Here is a 22,640-nt window from a genome sequence, read left to right as displayed (position 1 = left end):
CAATTACCATGTAATGTATTTCAGGGAGCTAGGGGATTTCCAGGGACACCTGGGCCTCCGGGATTGAAAGGCCATAGAGTAAGTATAACCCCATTCAATATATATATATTTTTGCCTATTTAGAGCTTTGAGCTAACGCTGTAATTAAAAGCACTATACAAATGAAATGTATTATTATTATTATTAATGGAGAAATACACATTCCATCTTTCAGGGTCACTCAGGTCCAATGGGTTTAAGAGGAGAAACTGGAAGTGTCGGATCCAAGGTAGACAATCTACATATTATGTTATAACTAACTGGTTTTATAAATGACAGTGATATTCATATAGATATTATGTTATAACTAACTGGTTTTATAACTGACAGTGATATTCATATAGATATTATGTTATAACTAACTGGTTTTATAACTGACAGTGATATTCATATAGATATTATGTTATAACTAACTGGTTTTATAACTGACAGTGATATTCATATAGATATTATGTTATAACTAACTGGTTTTATAACTGACAGTGATATTCATATAGATATTATGTTATAACTAACTGGTTTTATAACTGACAGTGATATTCATATAGATATCATGTTATAACTAACTGGTTTTATAACTGACAGTGATATTCATATAGATATCATGTTATAACTAACTGGTTTTATAACTGACAGTGATATTCATATAGATATCATGTTATAACTAACTGGTTTCATGATTCATGTAGACCCCATAGTTATGTCTAGTCATGATACATCAGTTTCATACAGATAATATATAATATATGATATGTATAACTATGCATTCCTGTAGATCAGGGTGTCAAACTCATTCCACAGAAGGGCTGAGTGTCTGCAGGTTTATTGTTTTCTTCTTTAAATGAAGACCTTCACAACACATGAAGTATGTTCCCTCAGGTCTCTACTCTACTACCACATATCTACAACTCAAAATCCATACGTGTGTGTGTGTGTTATCATCATGTGTAGGCGTGTGTCTGTGTCTTAATTCATCAATCAAGTACAAGGGTGGAGCGAAGAACTGTAGAATCTCATCCCTCCGTGTAATGAGTTTGGGCACGTGCTGTAGAGTGTTGCTAAGCATGTATTAATGAATGCAATGTTTCTGTCATCGATCTCTTAGGGTGCATTAGGCCCCACTGGTCCGATTGGCACACCTGGCCCTATGGTAAGTGGAACATATTTTAAATATACAGTATTGTGTACTAACCACTTGTGCTGTCTCTGACAAAATGCAAATCATGGCAAAGAACACTAATATAAATAGAGTGACTGTACTGTTGATACCAATTTAAAGCAAAGACCACTGACATAAATAGAGCAACTGTTATGTTGATAGCAATTTGCTATTTGATCATTAGAAGATTTCTCAACTTCTGCACCAATCAAAAAGATAAGATAGGTGAAATCAAAATGTTGGATGCATACCTGGTGTTGGCTTTGACCAGTCCAGATCCTTCACAGTCTAACCTGGTGTTGGCTTTGACCAGTACAGTTCCTTCACAGTCTAACCTGGTGTTGGCTTTGACCAGTCCAGATCCTTCACAGTCTAATGCAGTAGAATGAAAAGAGACAAGCAGAGGAAGCCAGTATGTGGATACAGTTCATGAAGAAAAGCTGTACTGATAGATTACCTTTGGCTTTCATATCTTTCAGCTGTCTAAAATGAACAATGCAATATGCATAACTAACAGGCATAGTTTAATTAATAAATTATCAAAATAAAACAAATACAACAAATGTTTCAAAAGATGTTTTCCTTTTCGTAGAAGCCTATTTAATTAATAAGACATGAAGCCTAATGGTGTTGCTTCATGGTTGCTCAGGAGCAGCAGTTGGACCTATTTGCAGGACTGTAGAAAGGCCTCGTCCTAGTGCGTCAACTCACGGCCAATTAAAACTTTTACTCGAATGGTCACTTTTTTCTTACATTTATATGTTTATTGTTCTGCCACTGTAAAAGCAATCATGACTTATGGCTTTTTAGGGCCCTAGAGGCATGCCTGGGGAGAGAGGTCGCTTAGGAGCTAATGGAATACCGGTAAGAATGAGAACACTTTTAATAAAGTGCATTATTCCACACAGCCAATAATAGCATTCTCAGATGTATTGCTGCTTTTTACATACAGTACACAATTAACGGTGTACAATGAATACCTCCACATAACAAGCTTATATTCACCTAGAGTGCTCAATTATTATTTCAAATATATTTTTGTGGCCATGTACAGTCTTTGCCAAACGTACACATTTCACATTTCACATTACACATTACACATTACACATTACACATTACACATTACACATTACACATTACACATTACACATTTCACATTACACATTACACATTACACATTTCACATTACACATTACACATTACACATTTCACATTACACATTACACATTACACATTACACATTTCACATTTCACATTACACATTACACATTACACATTACACAGTACACAGTACACATTACACATTTCACATTACACATTACACATTACACATTACACATTACACATTTCACATTACACATTACACAGTACACATTACACATTTCACATTACACATTACACATTTCACATTACACATTACACAGTACACATTACACATTACACATTTCACATTACACATTACACATTACACATTTCACATTTCACATTACACATTACACATTACACATTACACATTACACATTACACACATTACACATTACACATTTCACATTACACATTACACATTACACATTACACATTACACATTTCACATTACACATTACACATTTCACATTACACATTACACAATTACACATTACACATTACACAAATTACACATTACACAATTACACATTACACATTACACAGTACACATTACACATTACACATTTCACATTACACATTACACATTACACATTTCACATTACACATTACACATTGTATTTCTATTACACATTACACATTACACATTTCACATTACACATTACACATTTCACATTTCTCATTACACATTTCAAACACATTACACATTACACATTACATATTTCACATTACATATTTCACATTACACATTTCACATTACACATTACACATTTCACATTACACATTACACATTACACATTACACATTTCACATTACACAGTACACAGTACACAGTACACATTACACATTACACATTACACATTACACATTACACATTTCACATTACACATTACACATTACACATTACACATTACACATTTCACATTACACATTGCACATTTCACATTACACATTTGCGATGTATGTCTTTACAAGAACTGACGATTGTATTTCTATTTGAATCCAATCAATTGTTTGTTTTTTACGGTAGGGTATGAAAGGTCCTCCTGGGAACATTGGCAAACCAGGTCCGATGGTAAGACAAGTAGACGTATCTCATTGTCAACTGTTTATGAAATTCCTAGAATAACTCAACACACTGGAGTTGCTACTAGCATATTACTCAACACACTGGAGTTGCTACTATCAAATTACTCAACACACTGGAGTTGCTACTAGCATATTACTCAACACACTAGAGTTGCTACTATCATATTACTCAACACACTGGAGTTGCTACTAGCATATTACTCAACACACTAGAGTTGCTACTATCATATTACTCAACACACTGGAGTTGCTACTAGCATATTACTCAACACACTGGAGTTGCTACTAGCATATTACTCAACACACTAGAGTTGCTACTATCATATTACTCAACACACTGGAGTTGCTACTATCATATTACTCAACACACTGGAGTTGCTACTATCATATTACTCAACACACTGGAGTTGCTACTAGCATATTACTCAACACACTGGAGTTGCTACTATCATATTACTCAACACACTGGAGTTGCTACTAGCATATCACTCAACACACTAGAGTTGCTACTATCATATTACTCAACACACTGGAGTTGCTACTAGCATATTACTCAACACACTGGAGTTGCTACTAGCATATCACTCAACACACTAGAGTTGCTACTATCATATTACTCAACACACTGGAGTTGCTACTAGCATATTACTCAACACACTGGAGTTGCTACTAGCATATCACTCAACACACTGGAGTTGCTACTATCATATTACTCAACACACTGGAGTTGCTACTAGCATATCACTCAACACACTAGAGTTGCTACTATCATATTACTCAACACACTGGAGTTGCTACTAGCATATTACTCAACACACTGGAGTTGCTACTAGCATATTACTCAACACACTGGAGTTGCTACTAGCATATCACTCAACACACTAGAGTTGCTACTATCATATTACTCAACACACTGGAGTTGCTACTAGCATATTACTCAACACACTGGAGTTGCTACTAGCATATCACTCAACACACTGGAGTTGCTACTAGCATATTAGTCAACACACTGGAGTTGCTACTATCATATAACTCAACACACCAGAGTTGCTACTAGCATATTACTCAACACACTAGAGTTGCTACTAGCATATTACTCAACACACTGGAGTTGCTACTATCATATTGCTCAACACACTGGAGTTGCTACTATCAAATTACTCAACACACTGGAGTTGCTACTAGCATATCACTCAACACACTAGAGTTGCTACTATCATATTACTCAACACACTGGAGTTGCTACTAGCATATTACTCAACACACTGGAGTTGCTACTAGCATATTACTCAACACACAAGAGTTGCTACTAGCATATCACTCAACACACTAGAGTTGCTACTAGCATATTACTCAACACACTGGAGTTGCTACTAGCATATTACTCAACACACTGGAGTTGCTACTAGCATATTACTCAACACACTGGAGTTGCTACTAGCATATTACTCAACACACTGGAGTTGCTACTATCATATTGCTCAACACACTGGAGTTGCTACTATCATATTACTCAACACACTAGAGTTGCTACTATCAAATTAAAGCTTTCAGCGATGAATAAATGAACTTTTCTGGTTTTATGCTTGCAGGGTCCATTAGGTATCAATGGTCCCCCAGGATATCCAGGAATTCCAGGAATGAAGGCAAGTAGACTGTCAAGTAGAACATTAAGTATTTCATCCATATTCAAATCTATACGATACGAATTGAGACTTCAGAGTTTGTATATGTAATGTTGTATACATCATGTTATATATGTAACCTAGCAACAGATATTGCTAGCTAATAATTTATGCAGGGCTATGTAGATAAAAAATGGACTCATTGAGGATTTCTGTTTCTCTTCTCCAGGGCCAACCGGGTGCCACAGGAGTGCGGGGCCCCGAGGGGCAACAGGGCCAGAGGGGTGAGACAGGACACCAAGGCAGGGCAGGGGCAATTGGCCTACAAGTACGGCTCTTATTTCTAACACCTACTCTATTTATTGAAGGTTCAATGCAGCCATCTTGATCTCAATAACAAGTCATTTCTGGGTAACAATTAAATACTGTACTCTAATTGTTTTCACTTAATATTGTCAAAAATAAACAAAATTAGCTTCTTAGCAATGAGTACTTTCTCAATTTTGCTAAGACTGTCTCTGAGTGGTCTGAGTAGGGAGGGGAAAACTGAAAACTAGCTGTTATTGGCAGAGAGGTTTGGAACTCTCTTTCTTATTGGTCTATTTCCTAATGATGTCACCAGGCAGACCAAAACTCCATCCCATCAAAACAGGCTGACATTTGCGGAGGTCTTTTCAAACAGCTAAACGCTAAAAGGGCATTGTCATAATTTTCACACATTCACAGTATAATCCCAACCTCATAGTGTGGTAATATATATATATATTTTAATATATATTTATATATATAGACACACACAGGGAAATCACGTTTTTGACTGCACTGAGCCTTTAACATCCTTATATGCACAATGGATTTTGGTAATGCACTTAAGATTTTATTAAGATGACAAATTTGCTATTTCTAGGGTCCTTCAGGAACTGACGGTGGCCCAGGTACTAAGGGTCCAGTGGTATGTAATTATCATTAATCTAGTACTCCTAATTACCAATAAAATAATTTGAAGTTAAACAACTGTAATTGTAATTTCACATAGTATACCTAGAGTATTTAAAGAATATATGATCAAGTATATATAGTATATATGATCAAGATTGGTGTGTATTTAGAGATGCTCCTGTTGTTTTGTAGGGTACCATGGGTGTGCAGGGTCCCGGGGGTCACCTCGGACCCCACGGACCACCCGGACCTCAGGGAAGCACTGGACAGCCTGGGATCAAAGGTCAACTGGTAATGTGGCGTCTTTTTACTTTGGATAAAAGTTTTTTTTTTCTACTCTTGCGAGATCCAGACATTCATGTTCCTTATACATGTATAAATACACTATCAATGTTATGACATGCATGCTCTAGACATAAACATCGCTCTGTGTTACTTTGGCCTTTACCAAAGCACAGAGGAAATGGCCCAGAGCGCCTTCTAAGCAATGTACTTTTACTGCAAAATAGTTGTTTTGACTGTTTGACAAGGGGATGGGGATTTTGTTTTTCATTTTTATGATGCATTATCTATAATAAAATGTGACTTGTGATATGCTGATGCATCTCACGTCTTTGTTTCAGGGAGATGTTGGTGTTCCTGGGTACAAAGGAGAGGGCGGACCCAAAGGAGAACCTGTAAGCCCAAATAATGTGACCTTTCACAGATGACTTTATATACAGTGATTGTAATATATTACAATACTTGGTTGTCTAAATGTACATTATTCCACATTGGATGAAAGAGAGACACTGTCATACCTGGTACAGACTGTATTAAGATGGTTGAATGTCAAGTTTATTGAGATAAAGTTAAACACATTTTGAATAAAGTTTGTTTTTATTCCTAGGGTCCCTCTGGTTCCCAAGGAGTGATTGGGCCCCAGGGTGAGGAGGGAAAAAGAGGAAATCGTGGTGACTCTGGTTCATTAGGACCACTGGGTCCTGTTGGTGAGAGGGTGAGTCTACCGTTGGCCTCTCTACTACTGAACACCTCTAGATTGTAAGGATTTAGGTCAGTGACTGTAAATTCAGACTTCTCAGGATTAATTTCAGCCCTCCATTCTCATTTACCTCAGTTCATTCACCATGAATATGTCCTCAACCCTGTGCAGACAAATGTATATTGTTTCATAGATTGTAATCTTGGTACCTGTATATTCTATGTGTCTTATTTTCATATATTGATGGGCATGTGTATTACAGGGGTCACCTGGTAACCGAGGTTTTCCCGGTGCTGATGGATTACCTGGACCGAAGGTACAGACAGATGATCAGAGATCTATTACAGCTAAAACATGTGGTCATTAGACCGGATTCTAAGGACTGGAGCCCCAAGCCCAAACCTAACTCACTATACTGTTTCTCCTGAAGGGTGCTCAAGGAGATCGTGGACCATCTGGCATATCTGGGCCTAAAGGTTCAGGAGGCGATCCAGGGCGCACTGGCGAACCAGGCCTCCCAGGCGCAAGGGTAATGTGAAGACATCATCTAGATTTTCACTCGTTAACTTATATCCCATATTTATATCTCAAAAAACCCAAACAAGGCTGATGGGAATCTGTCTTGGTGTACCACATATTGTGGATCTTTGTTTCTGAAGCTCATAACCTTGTCTGTTGTTTTATAGGGTCTGACTGGTACCCCAGGAGTCCAGGGAGCGGAGGGCAAGCCAGGACCACTGGTAAGGTTGACCATAGGTGGAAAAAAAGAGTCTTTACACACATCCAAGTTAATACAACTTTTTTTTAAACTGCAGAGAAGAAGCTAATGCACTCAGCGATTGCCACAGCTCCAACAAGTGTTCTTAAATCAATTATGTCACTGATATACCAACAAGCTTTAGAGCGACAGGGTCTATTTTTCAGACGATCAGTGAGTGGACAATACCTCTTTTCGAGGTTTAACCATTGGCGTCAGATGTCGTAACACTGAATGCACAGCCAGAGGTAAGTGTTGTGCTTGTGTCCTCTGTCTGAAGGGCCCAGCAGGAGAAGATGGCCGCCCAGGACCAGCAGGATCTATTGGAACCAGAGGTCCTGCAGGAACCATGGGAACACCTGGACCAAAGGGCTTTAACGTAAGGAACTTTAAAAGTTCTAATCTTCTCAGCGTGTCTTGCTATCAAACTCTCCTCATGACCTCTTGAATCAAATCATTAAATATAGGTGAAATAAAAGAATAAAAATGATCCCTTGCCTTTTCAACCCAAAAAAGGGAGATCCAGGGAAGACAGGTGAACAAGGATCTCCAGGAGTGGCAGGACAAAGAGTGAGTGTCTTTGTCAATGAGCACTAAATTACTTCTGTCTTTGTGCGTGTCTACAGAAACAATTGTGTTTATGAGGACGATCACTAATGATGACTTCCTTTCTAGGGTCCTCCTGGGAAAGATGGGGAGGTTGGCCCTGCAGGTCCCGCTGGACCTCTGGTAAGTCACCTGTTGGTCTCTGATTATCATGACTCCTATCTAGCAGCATTGTGGTATAGACATTACCAATCTCATTTCAAAGTATGCTGTATCACAATATACTCATCTTGATGAACGATTGGGTGAAAATGTTCTGTAAACTGTTTGTCTGAAGGGTGTTGCTGGTGACAGAGGAGAACAGGGACCTCCCGGTGTGAACGGCTTCCAGGTGAGTTATCATACATTTTTACCAATGCCATTAAGAACGGTGAACAAGATAGCATTGGCTGATTACTGAAAGTGTCAGCAAAGCTTGTCACTTATATGGGATTGAACCAACTGTTGTTGTCATCTGAAGTGTATATGCTGTTGTGTTTCAGGGATTACCTGGACCACCAGGCCCCCCTGGAGAGTCAGGAAAACCAGGTGATCTGGTGAGTTTGATGAATAATATAATATCATATACAGTATATGGCATTTACCAGACTCTTTTTAAAAATCCAAAGCAGTCATGCATGCATACATTCTATGCATAGTTGACCCCAGGGGAAATCGAAACCACAATCCTGATGCTCTAGCAACTGAGCACTTGCACAGTCTGAGTTAGCTGAAGTATATCTCTAATAAGATAAATAGATCCTCTGTTTTATGGGATGCAATCCTCATTGTATGATATCATGACGTTATAGATTGACTTTATTTGTCTTGTTTAGGGTATCCCCGGAGAAGGAGGTGCTGTGGGTCAAATTGGACCAAGGGTACGTTTACCATCTTACTAATATAAATATATATTGGAATATATTGAACATACTGTATATACCATGTAGTATTGCACCAGACACACATATACATTGTATGTTGTGTGACTGACACCTGTTCTGTGTTTAAACAGGGAGAACGTGGAATCCCAGGAGAGAGAGGAGAACTCGGACCTCACGGTTTAGCTGGACCCAAAGGAATCCCCGGAGCACCAGGACCCGATGGACCAAAGGTATTTGTTGTCCATGCATAGAGATGTAATGTGGCACCTCAACGGAGGATTATGTGAATTGGATCTTTGAAGCCGCAAATATGAGACTGATCCCATTGCTTTTTTCCCCAAAGGGTAGTCCTGGACCTCACGGTGGACTTGGTGACCTAGGACCTCCTGGTCTTCAGGGGATGCCTGGTGAGAGAGGGATCTCTGGTCCTCCTGGGCCTAAAGGTGACAGAGTAAGTATTCACACACTGCTTGATTATCTCCTCATCTTACAGTATCCTGTCTAGGGAGACAGTGTATTCATCTCCTGATATTATAATATCCTGTCTAGGTAGACGGTGTATTCAACCCCTGATATTATAATATCCTGTCTAGGGAGACGGTGTATTCATCTCCTTATCTTACAGTATCCTGTCTAGGTAGACGGTGTATTCATCTCCTTATCTTACAGTATCCTGTCTAGGGAGGTGGTGTATTCATCCCCTGATATTATAATATCCTGTCTAGGTAGACGGTGTATTCAACCCCTGATATTATAATATCCTGTCTAGGTAGACGGTGTATTCATCTCCTTATCTTACAGTATCCTGTCTAGGTAGACGGTGTATTCATCTCCTTATCTTACAGTATCCTGTCTAGGGAGACGGTGTATTCATCTCCTTATCTTACAGTATCCTGTCTAGGGAGACGGTGTATTCAACCCCTGATATTATAATATCCTGTCTAGGTAGACGGTGTATTCATCTCCTTATCTTACAGTATCCTGTCAAGGGAGACGGTGTATTCAACCCCTGATATTATAATATCCTGTCTAGGTAGACGGTGTATTCATCTCCTTATCTTACAGTATTCTGTCTAGGGAGACGGTGTATTCAACCCCTGATATTATAATGTCCTGTCTAGGTAGACGGTGTATTCATCTCCTTATCTTACAGTATCCTGTCAAGGGAGACGGTGTATTCAACCCCTGATATTATAATATCCTGTCTAGGTAGACGGTGTATTCATCTCCTTATCTTACAGTATTCTGTCTAGGGAGACGGTGTATTCAACCCCTGATATTATAATGTCCTGTCTAGGTAGACGGTGTATTCATCTCCTTATCTTACAGTATTCTGTCTAGGGAGACGGTGTATTCAACCCCTGATATTATAATGTCCTGTCTAGGTAGACGGTGTATTCATCTCCTTATCTTACAGTATCCTGTCAAGGGAGACAGTGTATTCAACCCCTGATATTATAATATCCTGTCTAGGGAGACGGTGTATTCAACCCCTGATATTATAATATCCTGTCTAGGTAGACGGTGTATCCTTGTTTCTGTCTACTGAATGTGGATGATTGTTTTCTACTGTGATTTGTGTGGACCCTTGGAAGAGTACAGTAGATGTTGGTAGTTAAAGGGGGGGGGGGCAAAGCAAACAATTAAATCATTATGATAACATGATAATAGTATTATCCATCTGATTCTGACATGTGACATTCTCCATTATTATTGTAGGGAACAAGTGGAGAGAAGGGATCAGAAGGTACACCTGGAAACGATGGCGCAAGAGTAAGTCAAATTTACACGTGCATTTTATCTTTCGCTTTAATAATACAACACAAAGAGGCATTATGTTATTTCTTATTTTGACCTAAGACAAATAGTTTTGTGCTTTGATCATGTGAAGACAGATACCAGATGTTCTTATTTGAAAGGTGCTACAGTAGCCCCAGGTGCTTACCAAGCTTATTCAAACAGTTGGCGAGCCATGCTTATCTGTACTGTGGGGTTGTAAAACAACAACAACAAAGACACTTCCTTATAAGGGATGAGTTATTCTACAGTGGAGTATTACAGTTGGAGTCAGCTCGGAAACATGTAGCTGCATGTTCTGTCAGAGAAATATGTCTGCTCATTTAATTGTACAAAGTCACAAAATGGATGAATGTATTTCCTTTAACAAGACCTTTTCTCACCACAGGGTCTTCCTGGTCCTCTCGGCCCACCCGGACCCCATGGACCCAGCGGTGAAAAGGTAAATAAACATTTTGCCAAAAGATAGAATCTTTTAGTTAGCTAATATTTTGTTGTGACACTAGAACAACTGGAACTTGTTGTAATTGCAGGGAGAAGCTGGACCTAAAGGCCCTCCTGGACCTCATGGCTCAAGAGCGATGCCTGTGAGTGGACAACCTGACATTCAGTATAAAACCATACAGTGACACATTTACCTGGAAATGATCATATCAGCAGTTATGGCATTATGATCCGTTTGTATTCTGTTCCACCAGGGAAACCGTGGTGAACCTGGTCCTATTGGTCCTGTTGGGTTTGGTGGGCCACCCGTAAGTCATTCTTAATTACTGTAACCCATGATGCCTATGAGATGACATTAAATTGATTGTCTTAGCATCGTACTAATACTAATATTAATACCACTACTACTACTAATAATAATACGTTACATTTATAGAGTGCTTTTTATTTACAGATGTAAATAACACAATTATAATAATTCATGTCATACTGTATATCATACTGTGTAGTCGTAAAGTATTCAGACCCCTTGACTTTTTCCACATTTTCTTTCATTACAGCCTTAGTATTATTTTCCATCATGAATCTACACACAATACCCTATAACAACAAAGACAAAACTGCTATTTAGACATTTTTGAAAACTGAAATATCACATTTACATAAGTATTCAGACCCTTTACTCAGTCCTTTGTTGAAGCACCTTTGGCAGCAATTACAGCCTCGAGTCTTCTTGGGTATGATGCTACAAGCTTGGCACACTGGCATTTTGGGAGTTTCTCCCATTCTTCTCTGAGGATCCTCTCAAGCTTTGTCAGGTTGGATGGGGAGCGTCGCTGCACAGCTATTTTCAGGTCTCTCCAGAGATGTTCGACCAGGTTCAAGTCTGAGCTCTGGCTGGGCCACACAAGGACATTCAGAGACTTGTCCCAAAGCCACTCCTGCGTTGTCTTGGCTGTGTGCTTAGGATCATTGTCCTGTTGTAAAGTGAACCCTCGCCCCAGTCGGAGGTCATGAGTGCTCTGGATCGGGTTTTCATCAAGGAGCTCTGTGAACATTGCTCAGTTCATCTTTCCCTCAGTCCTGAAAAGTCTCCCAGTCCCTGACGCTGCCACCACCATGCTTCACCTTAGGGATTGTGCCAGATTTCCTCCAGACGATGCTTGCATTCATGCCAAAGACTTCAATCTGGGTTTCATCAGACCAGATAATCTTGTTTCTTGTGGTCTGAGAGTCCTTTAGGTGCCTTTTGGCAAACTGTCATGTGCCTTTTCCTGAGGAGTGGCTTCCGTCTGGCCACCCTACCATAAAGGCGAGTGTTAGCCTAGTGGTTAGAGCATTGGACTTGTAACCAAAAGGTTGCAAGAATTAATCCCTGAGCTGAATTAAGAGAATTAATCCCTAAACATCTTTCATTCTGCCTCTGAACAAGGCAGTTAACCCAATGTTCCTAGGCTGTTATTGAAAATAAGAATTTGTTCTTAACTGACTTGCCTAGTAAAATACAGGTAAAAAAAAGGCCTGATTGGTGGAGTGCTGAAGAGATGGCTTTCCTTCTGGGTTGACCATTGGGTTCTTGGGTACCTCCCTGACCAAGGCCCTTCTCCCCCGATTGCTCAGTTTGGGCAGGCTATGGACAATTCCTTCAACCTCATCGCTTGGTTTTTGCTCTGACATGCACTGTCAACAGTGGGACCTTATATAGACAGGTGTGCCTTTCCAAATCATGTCCAATCAATTGAATTCACCACAGGTGGACTCCAGGATTTGACCCACCCCTTGTATATAGAATATTATTACACCTCATTTTGTGTTGTCTCATAAAAAAAGTAGGGCCTTCGGGATGTTACCAGCTCTTATGCTTATTTTCTTATTATTCTTATACAGGGTCCTGATGGACAACCAGGAGTCAAGGGGGAGCCCGGAGAGCCAGGTCAGAAGGGTGACGCTGGTTCTCCAGGGCCTCAGGGCTTATCTGGATCCCACGGACCTCCTGTGAGTAAACATGTCACATTCTCTTGTGCTACATTGTCTCACATAGACAACAGATCAGGAGGAACAATATCATACAACAATCTTCATCTCTCCGTAGGGTATTGTTGGTGTGGCTGGACTGAAGGGCGGCAGAGGAACCCAGGGTGCACCTGTAAGTTCATGTTTTATATTTTGATCAGTCTCTGGGGACTTTGACATGATTGTGTCCATGTATTGACACATGCAGTTCAGAGAGTATATAAACATGTAATGAACAGTAATCATGTGGATCTTCTCATCTTTTCACTCGTAGGGCCCCACTGGTTTCCCTGGATCTGCAGGCAGGGTTGGACCACCAGGCTCAACTGTAAGTAATCACCAAACCACTTTTAGTTAGATTGATTAAATGTACCAATTCGGAAGTAGCCATCGGCTATCATTTCAATATGCCACTGGAATGTAATACTTTAATGATAACCACTTACCAGCTATTGTGAATGCACTTCACATTATTTTCATAGAGATAAACAACAATAACAACAAAATAACAACAAATTCTGTTTGTGACAGGGTCCCATTGGAGAGGCTGGACCCCTTGGTCCCCCTGGGAAGGAGGGTCCTCCTGGCCTTCGTGGAGAGAATGGATCCCCTGGAAGACAAGGCGAAAGAGGCCCCCCAGGACCAGCCGGAGGCCCAGGAGACAAGGGAGACTCTGGGGAGGACGGACCCACGGTAAACTATCAATGAATAGCAATGTTTCTCAATCGGTTCCTGGGAGAATCTCAGGTGATGCACATCACTAAGCCATTGATAAGTTCAATTGGGTGTATTCATACAGGGCTAGAACAAAAATGTAAACCTCAGGAATTGATTGGACATTGTAAACTGGGTGGTTCGAGCCCTGAATGCTGATTGGTTGACAGCCGTGGTATATCAGACCGTCTACCACGGGTATGAGAAAATATATATTTTCTATAGCTCTAATTACATTGGTAACCAGTTTATAATAGCAATAAGGCACCTTTGGAGGTTTGTAGTATATGGCCAATATTCCACGGCTAAGGGCTGTTCGTAGGCATGACGCAATGTGGAGACAGCCCTTAGCCGTGGAATATTGGCCATATACCACACCCCCTCGTGCCTTAATTCTTAATTAACACATTGCTGTATAATACAATTTATCCACTCCATTCAGTCAGGATTTGCATTGGAATAAGAAAAATAATTATCAACCAAAATATCAGGAAACATCCAATTCATGTACTGAATTACAAGTTTGAGTCATGTTGAAATGGACTGACCACAACCCTGGTACGGCGCAATATCCAGTCAATATAAACTCCACCTGGGTTTGTTCCCACAGGGTCCTGATGGGCCTCCAGGTCCCGCCGGAACAACAGGACAGAGAGGCATTGTGGGTCTTCCTGGTCAGAGGGGAGAGCGTGGAATGCTGGGACTTCCAGGACCAGCGGTGTGTATTGATTTGGATCACACGTGTGGCCACAATATGAACTGCTTCTACATTGCATGTTACAGTGCCCCTCATGGTTCCAATGCCCCTGTGGTGTTTGTAGGGTCCTCCAGGGAAACAGGGGACTGCAGGACCTGGGGGAGACAAAGGTCCCCCTGGCCCGGTCGGTTCTCCTGGTGCCAACGGACCCCGTGGCGATCCTGGTCCCGATGTAAGTTGACCCTTACACTTTTTTTGCCTGAACAAAACTCTTTACTTCACAAGTCACCATTTGTGTCCGGATTCAGGATCATAGGCATTTGACCATATTTCCTACTTCACAGTAGGGCCATACATTTAAAAAATATATATATTTTGAATGACATTTTTTGCATAAATGCCTTCTTGAACATATGAACTTTCATGTGCCTTAATTACAAACTTAATTGGAGCAGTAAATAATAATAAAAATGATAAATTATGAGCCTAGTTTAGCCAAGGAGAAAACACTGAGCTACAGTATGTAGGGCGAAAGGCAGTCTCCATGATTGGCTGAGATAATGGAGGGGGTGAATAGAGAAACTACTTCCTGGAGGACAAAGCAATGCTGACTCCTCCCTTTACATATGAATTCTTAAAGAGATGGGTGGGGCTACGGCTTAAGAGGGTGTGAACGATGCTAAATGGGCAAAAACAAAGCAGAGCTCTCTAGAAAACAAGTTTATCCCATTTTAAAGAAGTATAACTTCTCTTGTATGGAGTGTATGGAGAATACAGTAGTTAATCACAATATTTATTTTCCTCCAGGGTCATGCTGGATCTGATGGACCACCAGGCAAAGCTGGAGTCATTGGTCAAAGGGTAGGAAGGAGCTGAACACTTTTCATTTTCAATACTGTGTCCAGAACGTCTCCCATTGTTTATTGTGCTTGACCAACTGTGCTGTAACAGCAAGACAAATTATTTTCAACCTTTTTAGGCATGGCAATGAAATGGTTCTGGTTCTGATGACCCTCACAGGGAGAGAGAGGGGACCATGGTCCAGAGGGACTGATCGGGACCCCGGGACAACCCGGAACTCCGGGTCCAGTTGGTGTCACCGGTGGTTCTGGAAAGAGAGGAGACGCTGTACGTAATATGCCCTTTTCATTCATGCTGGACTTTCCCTGCCAATACATGAGCATCCCACAGTGAGATAAGATGGGGAAAGGAAAGGGTCATGGTAATGTGTACATGTTACTGAATGAAATGAATGACATTTTATTTTTGTGTCAAATTGACCCAAACAAACAAACATTACAATAATTCACTGGGATAATTCAGTGATAATTCTTCTTGTGGTGTTCTCGGCAGTTTGCATCGCATAAAGAGTGAATGTTTTTTTAATACTAATAAATAAATAATAATAATACAAAAAAAATACACAAAAAAAAGAATTAAAATCAATACATACTAAATAGTAAATAAGGGTATCCAAACAATCATTTTAAATACAGAAAAATGAAACAGAAGGCATTTGAACCCAGTTACTAATATAGAGTATCTGACTAAGTCATGCTGTGGTCTTATTCAAACACAGGGTTCCAGAGGGCCAAATGGTCCCCCCGGTTCAACAGGAAAGAGAGGGTTAACGGTAAGACCATCATCAACAGATGCATAATCAAAACATCTAAGGTTATCATTTCATTTGACTTGAATGACTATACCACCAATTTATCTTAAACATATATTTGATATCCTAATAGAAATCCAAGTCATTTGATTTCCTGCGAGCATTCACAGAAATGATTACCCAGTATGTGATGGTTAAAACTACTAGACTCATGTCAGAACTCATTTGCTTATTTGTATGATGACACAATCACAAACAAAAAATTAGCTTTCTTGTTTTTTCATTGGATTTCCCATAACAATTGTGACTGCACGGTGTCCTCCTAAACAACAGGGACCACAAGGACCCAGAGGTGATAAGGGTGACCTGGGAGACCACGGAGATAGAGGACAGAAGGGACACAGGGGATTCACCGGTTTACAAGGTTTACCCGGACCACCGGTACGTCAAATCAATACATACCGTATCTGTTACTGAGTAGAATGTATACCCATTAAAGTACTATCTGTCTTGATATTACATTTTGTATTTATTTTTGTAGGGTACAACAGGAGAGCAGGGAGCATCAGGAATAGTCGGACCAAGTGGACAAAGAGTACGTACCATACAGGAGGACACTGTTCTATGATGTTCCATATTGTTAACCATGTTGTATTTCGTGACTCATTAAAATGTATCTTTAATATGGTATGTTATGATAGGGACCCTCTGGACCAGTTGGACCCCCAGGAAAAGAAGGGTACATTGGCCAGCCTGGACCAATGGGACCTCCTGGAACACGTGGAATTAGCGGCGAAATCGGACCTGAGGCATGTTGATATGAGGGCCATTTCACCTATCATGCTCTATCTTAATTTGACCAGTTTCTCACGGGCAGGAAAATCATTATATAATTGATGGACATTTTTGTCAGGGTTGGGCAATTCATGTCTGACATTTTTAGGTGGAAATTACACATTTTAGAAGCCCTTTTAAACCTTGAATAGACCTTGAATACATTACAATTTGTGATCAAATTAAGATAGCAGATCTGTACACTGATATAAACATTTTCCGGGAAGACAACACAAAACATCATGATCATTTGGCACATAATGTTAAGACACATCATTTGGTCATACTTAAATAGAACACTATTACTTACCATTACTCTGTGGTTTCTAGGGACCACCTGGAGAGCCAGGCCCCACTGGTCTCCCCGGCCCTCCCGGCCCCCCCACAGCTGCCATGGATGACCTGTTTGGCGCCATGCAAGACTACGATGACGGCCCCCCTCCCCCTCCCGAGTTCAATGAGGATGAGGCTTTGCCCAACAGCAATGCCACCCAGCAGCTGGACCCAGGTGTCCAGGCTACTCTGAAGGCCCTCAGCAGCCAGATCGACAGCATGAAAAGCCCCGACGGCAGCAGGAAGCACCCGGCTAGGACCTGTGAGGACTTGAAGCAGTGCTACCCACTGAAGAAGAGCGGTGAGTTGTTGTTTCCATGAGGTGGGATGTACTACACATCAAAAATCATCATTATGGTGTTTTTTTTTGTAGTTATTAGGTATTCAGACCATGTCTCATTAATCTTATTTTGGCAGTACTTCTACCCCTGATGTCGCCACGTTTTCTAACTCACATTTGAAATATCTCCCATGTAAAAGTAGCCAATAGTCTGGCAGATGGGATCTAATTCATGAGTAAATATTTGCTATTTATTTTGAATGTGACAATTGTGAGACAATGTTCTCCTTCTCTGTTCCAGGTGAATACTGGGTCGATCCAAACCAAGGAAGCTCAGAGGATGCTATCAAAGTACATTGTAATATGGAGACGGGAGAGACTTGCATCTCAGCCAATCCCGCCAGCATACCTCGCAAAGTGTGGTGGAGCACCTCAAGGAATAAGCCTGTGTGGTTTGGAGCGGACATCAATAGAGGACAGCAAGTAAGAACAATGTTTCTACCCTGTAATACTCATATTTTTCTATGACTCAGGAAAACAACTCCAGGAACTGCTGGATCACTGGGCATTCAAAATGTTCCCTCAGAAGTCTGAGGGAATTCTGCTCCTATGCATTCCTACCCAATTCCACCCGTAATTATAGGATGCAAGTATTTTATATGGCAGTGGGTTATTGCTGAGGGAAAATACTTGTAAAGCAAGATTGACCACGGCTGGTAATTTTATAAATCTAGCAACAGACACACATTTTACCATCACTGATAATATGTGCTATGTAAATGTTACCTGTACATAGATAAATAATGACATTACCGATAACTGTTGATAACACATTTAAATGTATTTTAATCTAAAATGTGAGTTTATCAAAAATGGTGGCAATTTTCCAACTTGTTTGTTTTCTCTTTTTGTGCATTCACAGTTCACCTATGGTAACAAAGACCAGCCGGCCAACTCTGTCACGGTTCAGATGACGTTCATTCGTCTGCTTTCCAAAGAGGCTTCTCAGACCATTACCTACCACTGCAAGAACACAGTGGGCTACAAGGACGAGTCGACTGGGAACCTGAAGAAAGCTGTCATCCTCAAGGGGTCCAATGACCTGGAGCTCAAAGCAGAGGGAAACAGCCGCTTCAGATACACCGTGGTGGAGGACAGTTGTGGAGTGAGTAATATTATTATATTATACAGTATATATATATAAATAAACTGGGTGGGTAAAGCCCTGAATGCTGATTGGCTGACAGCCGTGGTATATCAGACCATATACCACGGGTACATAATATTTATTTTTGCTCTAACTACATTGGTAGCCAGTTTATAATAGCAATTAGGCTAAGGGCTGTATCCAGGCACTCTGCGTTGCATCATACTTAAGAACATCCCTTAGTCGTGGTATATTGGACATATACCACACCCCCTCGTGCCTTATTGCTTAATTCAATTCTATTCTGTGGATGTTTTGGGTCCGTTTCAGTCTGGGTCCTGAAATGTTTAAATCGGGGTCGTCTCTGGAAACATTGACTTACTGAACCTTTCCCATTTCTTTCTCTTTACAGCAATCCAATGGTAACTGGGGCAAGACCGTGTTTGAGTACAGGACACAGAAAACAGCCAGACTTCCCATCATGGATATGGCCCCTGTGGACATTGGTGGTTCAGATCAGGAGTTTGGTATCGATATTGGCCCTGTTTGCTTCCTTTAAATTACAACTACAACAACAGGGACACATTGAAGACAATCCTGAGACTCTTGAACTATCAGCTGATGCGATCAGCCTTGTACATACAAGTACTGCGGACTATTCTCGCCTCATGGCAAGATATTTATTGTGCCTTTCCAACCATTCCCCATCGTAGTTGATATGTTTTCGCCCTGTGTATGTTAGATGAATGTTTGGGCGAAACAAAGATCAAGTAAGCAACATTTAGAAACTTTGCTTGAATTTGACAAATACATTATGTAAGGGATAATCAACGAGGGGCTATGGGTTCTCTGGAAAATAATGAACAACGTGGAAGGTGTGTTCCATGATGGTCTAGCAGAGTGGAACTAGCCTTCCCCTGAGTTGCATATAGCTCAGAGTTGATTATCCCTATTATACCAAGGCTATAATTTAAACACATTTACCTCTTGAAATGTGTTCATTTGCAGGTAGAAATGTGTTCAACATCCACTGAAGTAGCCAGAAAGTTTACTAGACAGCTACAGTAGTTGCCTTGGTAACCAAAACAAATAGACTTGCTAGTTTAGCTAATCAACTAGCTTGTTATTATGAAAATCGAATTCAACAATGCCAATAGTTTTTTCAATTAGACTTTTGCTTTCAAAACCAGCTCAAACACAGAACATGTAAGAATGAACTAAAGCCATTGAGTTCAACCGTGCTGATATACCGTGCATATAGAGAAATAATGCTTGCTCTAGAATGCCCTTCAAGCCAATTAGAAATTAGTATTCAGAAATTATATTTAATCTATAAAGGTACAAAGATCCAATCCATTGATACTCTATTTGATGTTATGCATAAAAGATGAAAAGCTGCCGTATGTCTTTGATAAATATGAATACTTAAAAATATATAGTCAATAACTGCTGTTTGTAAGATGAGAACACCATTCTACTTAAGCAATAAGGCACGAGGGGGTGTGGTATATGGCCTATATACCACGGCTAAGGGCTGTTCTTGGCAGTACGCCCCAAGCTGCCTTATTGCTATTATAAACTGGTTTCCAAACTTATTAGAGCAGTAAAAATAAATGCTTTGTTATACCCGTGGTATACGATCTGATAGCAATCAGCATTCAGGGCTCAAACCACCCAGTTTATTAAATAATGTAACTACAATGGTTTATTCCACCACTAAGATCTCTTAAGCTCTTAATGTTTTACATAATTTCTTTCATTTATGTTTATACCACAACAGTTTTCAATGTAAAATGAATGTTTATGGTGCTATTGAGGAAATTACATTGTTCTTTTTTTCCAGAACTGAAAAACAGTTTGAAATAACTGATTTCTGTATCCAAGTTATCCTAGCTCTGAACTGACTCCATTGAATCCAAATTAAAGATCCAACCAGACTGTTGATTCCTCAGTGTTAGATACCAGTGGATTTCTCAGTGTTAGCTACCTGTCGATTCCTCAGTGTTAGCTACCTCGTCTCCACAAACTGGGATGCCATGATTATGTGTAACCCTGTTCACAGGTTTGGTGCTGTCTGTAAGTGTTCCTCTCCCATATACAGTACACGGGAGGGTTAGAGACTACCAATAAAGATGGAGAGGTGGAATCAATGTCTCGTACACAGTGTGTGGTGATTGGCTTTTTAAATAATTGCTTTTAATTTTCAATTAGCCCTGGTCATTTTAACACTTTGAGTGAGCTATGTTTGTAATTCCTGATCATTTTTTTTACATATTATCTTTTAAATCGTGATCATTTTAACACTACGAACGTGTTATATTTTTAATATATGATCATTTTAACACTACAAGTGTGTTGTTGTTTTTTTCTGCATGTCGGTCAACCCTTTTAAGTCACATTCTCTTAGTTTTATAGAACCTTTTTGAGACGAAGCCTATTTGCTTCATGTATTTTTTGCTATGCAACAAATTAAACAAAACGCTTGTCTATCCCCAAAGTTCTTTTTTTTTGTCATATTAATTAGCTAAGGTTCTCTTTTTTAGGGAAAAGCTGAGCCTTTCTGCATTTACTAAGCAATTTGTTTCCACAGATAAATATATAAATATTTCCAGGAAATATTGGCGTAGGTAAAAGACATATTACATGTGAATTGAGCATGTATTTAGCTTTGTAATTATACAGGTATTATGTCCATTGTGATGTTGATTTATGTCTCTCTTTAGTTAAGCTTTTCTTAAATCAACTTTCTAATTCCTTTGTTTGAGGAGACTTTCCATAATGATAGTATTTATTAAATATTTCAAAACTGTAAATATTCTGGTGGCAGATTGGTCTGATTGCTTATGACCATCTCAGAGGCAGATCAATAGGATATTCTATCCCGGAACCAAGTCAGTTTCATCCACTGAAATAAATATTGAAAAGATTTTGTTCTGTTTTCATTTCAAAGTTTCTTTGTTTATTAGTAAGACTTTTGTATTGAATGTAGCTGGAAGCTGGTCATCTTTTATGTTTACAACTAGAACAGTCCATTTCATTCCTCTTTTTCAGCACACAGAAGGGATCATCTCAAAAGGTTATGACCAATGGAAGGGATGCAAAAATGAAACTACAGTGGCCTGCATAAGTATTCATCGCCTTGTGCATTTTTCCTATTTTGTTGCCATACAACCTGGAGTTAAAATGGATTTTGGGGGGATTTGTATCATTTGATTTACACAACATGTCTACCACTGAAGATGCAAAACATTTCTTTATTGTGAAACAAACAAGAAATAAGACAAAACAAAGGAAAACTTGAGTGTGCATAACTATTCACCCCCTCAAAGTCAATACTTTGTAGAGCCACCTTTTGCAGAAATTACAGATGCAAGTCTCTTGGAGTATGTCTCTATAAGCTTGGTACATCTAGCCACTGGGATTTTTGCCCATTCTTCAAGGCAAAACTGCTCCAGCTCCTTCATGTTAGATGGGTTCTGCTGGTGTACAGCAATCTTTAAGTCACATCACAGATTCTCAAATGCATTGAGGTCTGGGCTTTGACTAGGCCATTCCAAGACATTTCAA

General features: G+C 39.9%; 1 protein-coding gene across 1 annotated transcript in view; it reads left to right on the top strand.

Moving 5' to 3' along the window:
- The window catches only part of LOC112224764 (collagen alpha-2(V) chain), a 63,173-nt gene extending 41,609 nt beyond the window's left edge, over positions 1–21,564 (top strand). Inside the window, exons 12-53 of the mRNA XM_042319959.1 lie at positions 25–78; positions 215–268; positions 1,145–1,189; positions 2,009–2,062; positions 3,372–3,416; positions 5,023–5,076; positions 5,285–5,383; positions 5,963–6,007; positions 6,187–6,285; positions 6,618–6,671; positions 6,884–6,991; positions 7,239–7,292; positions 7,407–7,505; positions 7,663–7,716; positions 8,014–8,112; positions 8,250–8,303; positions 8,409–8,462; positions 8,617–8,670; positions 8,822–8,875; positions 9,155–9,199; positions 9,334–9,432; positions 9,546–9,653; positions 10,922–10,975; positions 11,388–11,441; positions 11,533–11,586; positions 11,698–11,751; positions 13,331–13,438; positions 13,536–13,589; positions 13,731–13,784; positions 13,988–14,149; positions 14,781–14,888; positions 14,992–15,099; positions 15,675–15,728; positions 15,888–15,995; positions 16,447–16,500; positions 16,813–16,920; positions 17,021–17,074; positions 17,181–17,288; positions 17,644–17,947; positions 18,228–18,409; positions 18,849–19,091; positions 19,486–21,564. Coding sequence (XP_042175893.1) covers positions 25–78; positions 215–268; positions 1,145–1,189; positions 2,009–2,062; positions 3,372–3,416; positions 5,023–5,076; positions 5,285–5,383; positions 5,963–6,007; positions 6,187–6,285; positions 6,618–6,671; positions 6,884–6,991; positions 7,239–7,292; positions 7,407–7,505; positions 7,663–7,716; positions 8,014–8,112; positions 8,250–8,303; positions 8,409–8,462; positions 8,617–8,670; positions 8,822–8,875; positions 9,155–9,199; positions 9,334–9,432; positions 9,546–9,653; positions 10,922–10,975; positions 11,388–11,441; positions 11,533–11,586; positions 11,698–11,751; positions 13,331–13,438; positions 13,536–13,589; positions 13,731–13,784; positions 13,988–14,149; positions 14,781–14,888; positions 14,992–15,099; positions 15,675–15,728; positions 15,888–15,995; positions 16,447–16,500; positions 16,813–16,920; positions 17,021–17,074; positions 17,181–17,288; positions 17,644–17,947; positions 18,228–18,409; positions 18,849–19,091; positions 19,486–19,632 — 3,657 coding nt within the window. The 3' untranslated portion in view covers positions 19,633–21,564. The remainder of the gene's footprint in view (positions 1–24; positions 79–214; positions 269–1,144; positions 1,190–2,008; positions 2,063–3,371; positions 3,417–5,022; positions 5,077–5,284; positions 5,384–5,962; positions 6,008–6,186; positions 6,286–6,617; positions 6,672–6,883; positions 6,992–7,238; positions 7,293–7,406; positions 7,506–7,662; positions 7,717–8,013; positions 8,113–8,249; positions 8,304–8,408; positions 8,463–8,616; positions 8,671–8,821; positions 8,876–9,154; positions 9,200–9,333; positions 9,433–9,545; positions 9,654–10,921; positions 10,976–11,387; positions 11,442–11,532; positions 11,587–11,697; positions 11,752–13,330; positions 13,439–13,535; positions 13,590–13,730; positions 13,785–13,987; positions 14,150–14,780; positions 14,889–14,991; positions 15,100–15,674; positions 15,729–15,887; positions 15,996–16,446; positions 16,501–16,812; positions 16,921–17,020; positions 17,075–17,180; positions 17,289–17,643; positions 17,948–18,227; positions 18,410–18,848; positions 19,092–19,485) is intronic.
- The last annotated feature ends 1,076 nt before the right edge of the window (positions 21,565–22,640 follow it).

Source organism: Oncorhynchus tshawytscha, linkage group LG03 (assembly GCF_018296145.1).
Source record: "Oncorhynchus tshawytscha isolate Ot180627B linkage group LG03, Otsh_v2.0, whole genome shotgun sequence".
NCBI classification, from domain to species: Eukaryota; Metazoa; Chordata; class Actinopteri; order Salmoniformes; family Salmonidae; genus Oncorhynchus; species Oncorhynchus tshawytscha.
The sequence above is the reverse complement of the archived record's forward strand: the minus strand, read 5'-3'. Positions and strand labels throughout refer to the sequence as shown.